Source organism: Gouania willdenowi, chromosome 24 (genome assembly GCF_900634775.1).
Source record: "Gouania willdenowi chromosome 24, fGouWil2.1, whole genome shotgun sequence".
NCBI classification, from domain to species: domain Eukaryota; kingdom Metazoa; phylum Chordata; class Actinopteri; order Blenniiformes; family Gobiesocidae; genus Gouania; species Gouania willdenowi.
In genome coordinates this window covers 691,847-697,283 of record NC_041066.1, presented here as the reverse complement: position 1 = coordinate 697,283, position 5,437 = coordinate 691,847, and the positions used below count along the sequence as shown (strand labels likewise).

The following is a 5,437-nucleotide window of genomic DNA, read 5'->3' as shown; positions in this document are numbered from 1 at the left end:
TGCTGTGATGTTCTGTGTTCGCTATAGTCGACTTTGTAATTTCCTTTTTTGGTGATAAAGTTGAACTGTTTCATCCTGTTTGGCCTTGTGTTTGTAGCACATTATTTAAAGGAGACGTTAGTTTAGAATCACTGTATAATGTGTTTTTTTAATTATTTTTTTTTTTATACCCATTTAAACTCCTCTTCCTCTTTTTATGACATCACTGATATAAGATGATATTTTTGCTCAGTGCACTCACAGATCAGAGTGTGAGGAAACATTAGAAACATTGATCTACAGCAGAATGCTTCTCCTGCAGCTCACTCTGCTCTTTGTGCTCGTGCTTGGAGGTAAACTTCTTCTTCTGTTGATGTTGTTTTATCATTTAACAGAGTAGATGCTTTGGATTTCATTTGTTTTAATAAATTAGTGATAAAAAACTAGACCTGTGTTAAAAACATATGGATGGTTAGAGAATATTGACCAAATACAATTTATATCAAGTTTAAAGGCAAATTGTTATATTTATTTTAAAACAGAGCTCATTTTGAAAAAAGAAAAAAAAAAAAAACTTAGTTTAAAGTTAGTTTTATTTCAGTCAGATAATAATGGACCCAAAAAGCTGAAATACATCAGTTTTAAGTTAGAAAATTGAATCTACTCAAGTTGTGATTACTTTGATCAAATGAGTTTATTTTTTTGAACAAACAGTATAAAATGATTAGGAGAACACAATGAAGGAGTATGGACCTAATTTAGGGCCACAGAATGAAAATTATAAATTTATGTTAAGGTTTTTTATTTGGAGCTTCCTCTTCTTCTTCTTTTAGTTTATGAAAAACTTTCAGTTTTTACATTTGTGGAAATCAAATGAAATAATGTATTTTAAAAACTTACAAAGATTAATCTGAAGGTATTGTGTGTAAGAGGAAATATGATTTTAAAAAAGATGAAAAAATGCTGGTCGCTGTAATCATAATTGAGTTGTAATTGTAAATGACTTTCTGAGGTTTAATAATAATTGTAATTGAATTGTAATTGGAAAAACTGCTTATGGTTGACTTTCTTTGTGTCTCTATGTTGTTCTGTCTGAACACCAGTGTGAGTTTAAAAAGCAGAGAAATGTGATGAAATCCGGTGCTGACGTTCTGGGCGTGCTCAGTGAGATCACCACAAAGAGGAACATCACAGATCTGAGGCTGAGGAAACATTTGAAAGAAATGTGATAGATCTGCACAGCTGTAATGCTCACCAAAAATGTCTTTTTCACCAGCAAAAGTAACGTTTCAGGCCTTAGCCCTTCATCAGACTTAGGAAACAGCTCTGACACACCTGCATATATACATGGGATGATTAGGTCACATGATCAGAGGGGGTCACATGATTCAATAAAAAACTATGAGACTTGTGAGATATATAGTATAGATGTTTTACATATCGATCACATTTATAATTGCAGAGACTGTAAAACAGGTGTGAATTGGCACATCTAAAAAAGCAGTGAACCAGTGCAACCACAACATAGTGCAAAAATACCAGAATTACAAATATATTATGAATTATATAAATAGAATTATAAATACATTCATGAATATCAGAATTATAGATATATTATAATAGATTATATAAATAGAAGGCCAGCAATTTTTCCAATTACAAAAAAATTCCAATTAATTATTATCATCAGAAAGTCAAATACAATTATGTTCTCAATGACTAAATTCTAATTACAAAGAATCAAAATGACTGAGTCTGAAATAAATAAGCTAATAAAAGTTAACCTTCTTCTTGTGTTAGCTTTCTGTTAGCATCTCTAATGATAACTGGTCCTAAATCAGCTGTAAAATACACTAAAAACAAATATCAATCATCTCATTTATTTCATATCTATTGGTTACCTTGTTAGGTTTTATAATTAATGAAAATATAGGTTTTAATATTTTTGATGTGGGCGTCTGAGACTTTTATGTGTCAGTTTACCTTTAGATTTATATATTTTTTAATGGTAAAATGTGGTAAAGCTTGATATGAAACATATTTTAATAATTGTTAACTACATATGTGTAGAACTGTACATAGAACTGTAACATGGTTCCCCAGTTTTGTGTTAAATTATAATTGATAATTTTTGTAGATTTTTCATGGCAACTACAATTACAAAATCAATTATCTAAACTCAATTACAATTTAATTACGATTACAACAGCAACAGATTTTTAAAATTAAAATTACAATTATAGTTATGCCATAATTATCATAAATTATCAATTACACAATTATAATTATAATTGACCCCATCCCTGTTTTATTTTATAACTTTATAACGACTGCTCTGTGTTTCTTTGCTGCAGGCAGCAGTGACGACATCAGCATCTATCACAGAGCTGGAGATGAGGTCATCATGTCCTGTAACAGTGTGAATTCATCTGAAACATCATGTTCTAGCATTAAATGGCTGTACGACAGAGACATGTTTACTACTATTGATACCATTGTTAGTGATGGACAGATTAATGAAGATTCACCTCAAGCTGCTAAACTGAGTCTGGGCCGTAGATGTTCTTTGACCATCACAAACATCTCCTCTGAGGACGCAGGAGCTTACATCTGTTACTATGGGAAAACATATGGACACTACACAAATGTGTTTCTGAACATTTTAACACGTGAGTAACATGACATTATTGCAGCTGTTCCTAAATTTACTACGACAATGAACAATGCAGAGAAAGTCACATTCAGACCCAAACAGATAAATATGATCTATGACTGAAGCTTTGAGGAATCACATGTAGAAACTCCACCAGTTCAACACACTCCAATGTAGGCTTTTTCCTCTACTTCCTAATCAATGATATCATAGGTTTTATTATTTTTGGTGTGGGCGTCTGAGACTTTTCTGTGTTACTATACCTCTTTTTTAAAATGGTAAAATGTGCTAAAGCTTGATATGAAACATATTGTTTACTACATATGTGTAGAACTGTACATAGAACTGTAACAAATGTTAAATTATAATTGATATTTTTATAGAACTTTCATGGTAATTAGGGAGGGTTTTTCCTCTATTTTCTCACTAATTCTTTAGTTGAACAGCTCTAGGACAGATGACAACAGTAGTTATTTTTTAAGTTTTAGTCACAAGTAAAGATTTAGCAGTCCTGTTATCAGTTCTGGCCAGGGTTGGGGTCATTTCTAATTGTAATTGCGTAATTGATAATTAATTACAATTATGTCATAATTCTAATTGTAATTTAAAAAAATGTTGCTGTTGTAATTGTAATTACATTGTAATTGAGTTCAGATAATTGACTTTGTATTTGCAATTGCAATGAAAATTCTATAAAAATTGTAAATTGTAATTTAACACAAAACTGGGGAACCATGTTACAGTTCTATGTACAGTTCTACACATATGTAGTTAACAATTAATAAAATATGTTTCATATCAAGCTTTACCACATTTTACCATTAAAAAATATATAAATCTAAAGGTAAACTGACACATAAAAGTCTCAGACGCCCACACTAAAAATATTAAAACCTATATTTTCATTGATTATAAAACCTAACAAGGTAACCAATAGATATGAAATAAATGAGATGATAGATATTTGTTTTTAGTGTATTTTACAGCTGATTTAGGACCAGTTATCATTAGAGATGCTAACAGAAAGCTAACACAAGAAGAAGGTTAACTTTTATTAGCTTATTTATTTCAGGCTCAGTCATTTTGATTCTTTGTAATTGGAATTTAGTAATTGAGAATGTAATTGTAATTGACTTTCTGAGGATAATTGGAAAAATTCCTGGCCACTGTAATCGTAATTGACAACATTTACAACCATGACAACACACTACTCTCTAAATGTATTGTAAACATTTATATATACTGTATGTGTTATGTGTATATGTACATATGTGTAAATACATTTGCATTTGTGGGATTTATAAGTATATCTGTGGTTCTGGTATTGTTAAATGTATAATTCTATTTATATAATCTATTCATAATATATCTATAATTCTGATATTTATTAATGTATTTATAATTCTATTTATATAATTCATAATATATTTGTAATTCTGGTATTTGTATGTTGTGGTTGCACTGGTTCACTGCTTTTTTAGATGTGCCAATAACTGGTCCTAAACCAGTTATCATTAGAGATGCTAACAGGAAGCTAACACAAGAGGAAAGTTAACTTTTATTAACTTATTTATTACAGGCTCAGTAATTGTGATTAATTGTAATTGAACTTTAGTCATTGAGAACATAATTGTAATTGACTTCATGAGGATAAAAAATAAATGGAATTCCATTGTAATTGGAAAAATGCTTGACACTGTATTTGCAAATCAATTGTAATTGAACATGGGTAATTAAAAACTTACAGTAATTGTAACTGAAAAATGTAATTGACACCAACCCTGGTACTGACCACAAATATCACTGTTCATTTAATTATTTGGATTCTTTCACATTTTCCTCAGTCTCAGCAAATCAAAGCACTGATCCAGTGGGAGGAGTCACACTGACGTGCACTCTGTGGGGGTACGCATACCCCTATTGTGTAAAAGGCATCCTGAGATGGCTGGATGAGGAGAGAGATGAACTGAAGCAAGATGATGATGAAGTCTATTATAGTAGACAGAAGACATGTGTTTCTGATCTGATGATAACACATCAGAGTAACCACAGCAGAAGATACACCTGCCAGTTTGTTACAAACCATGAAGTGAAGATTTCTGCTGACTACACACTTGTGTCTACAGGTAGGACGACCAATCAAATCTCACCTTTAACATGTAAACACTGTCTTTATATGTTCTTCATTGTTTTCAGCTGCAGTTGATTTAACGTCTGATTCGACTCCAAACAAGATCATCTTCATCCTCAACATTGCAAAGATTTGCCTGCTGATCATCCTGGTTGTTATTGTTACTACTGTTCAGATTAAATACAGGAGGAGGACTGGAGCAGCAGAAGGTGTGTATCTCTACAAAGATTTAGTTAAAAACCTATGACAACAGAACATAAAGGTCTGTGACTCAGAGAGGACAAACTATGAAAGGATAAACTCTTCTTTTCTGTTTGTTTGCTGCTGAGAATCATATCAACACTGTACGACTTTAGTTATAACATCAATAACCAGTTTTTGATTCAATTCCAATCACAGAAATGTCTTTTTTTTTGTTACAGATGTTCAAGATCAAGATTGTGTTCCTGTGAGTATATTTATAACCAACCAGCTTCTTACTAAACACACGTCAGCTCTCAGGAACTATTTAGGTTCTCAAATGTGGTCCAACAGCAGCAAAAGTAACCAGTGATTGTTTCCCAATACACAGAGTGGTTGATATGTGACTGCTCTAGGTTTAGACCTAAAGAAAAGAATCTGAATTATTAAACACAGGTGTTATGTACGTGGTTAGGAATATTAAAAGAGACAGC

General features: G+C 31.5%; 1 protein-coding gene across 1 annotated transcript; it reads left to right on the top strand.

Annotated features, from left to right (window-relative positions):
- Positions 1 to 261: 261 nt before the first annotated feature.
- Positions 262 to 5,010, top strand: LOC114458032 (uncharacterized). Its single transcript, XM_028440273.1, has 4 exons — positions 262 to 332; positions 2,334 to 2,648; positions 4,477 to 4,758; positions 4,829 to 5,010. The coding sequence occupies exons 1-4, from the start codon at positions 287 to 289 to the stop codon at positions 5,008 to 5,010; spliced, it is 825 nt and encodes a 274-aa protein (XP_028296074.1). The 5' UTR covers positions 262 to 286.
- The last annotated feature ends 427 nt before the right edge of the window (positions 5,011 to 5,437 follow it).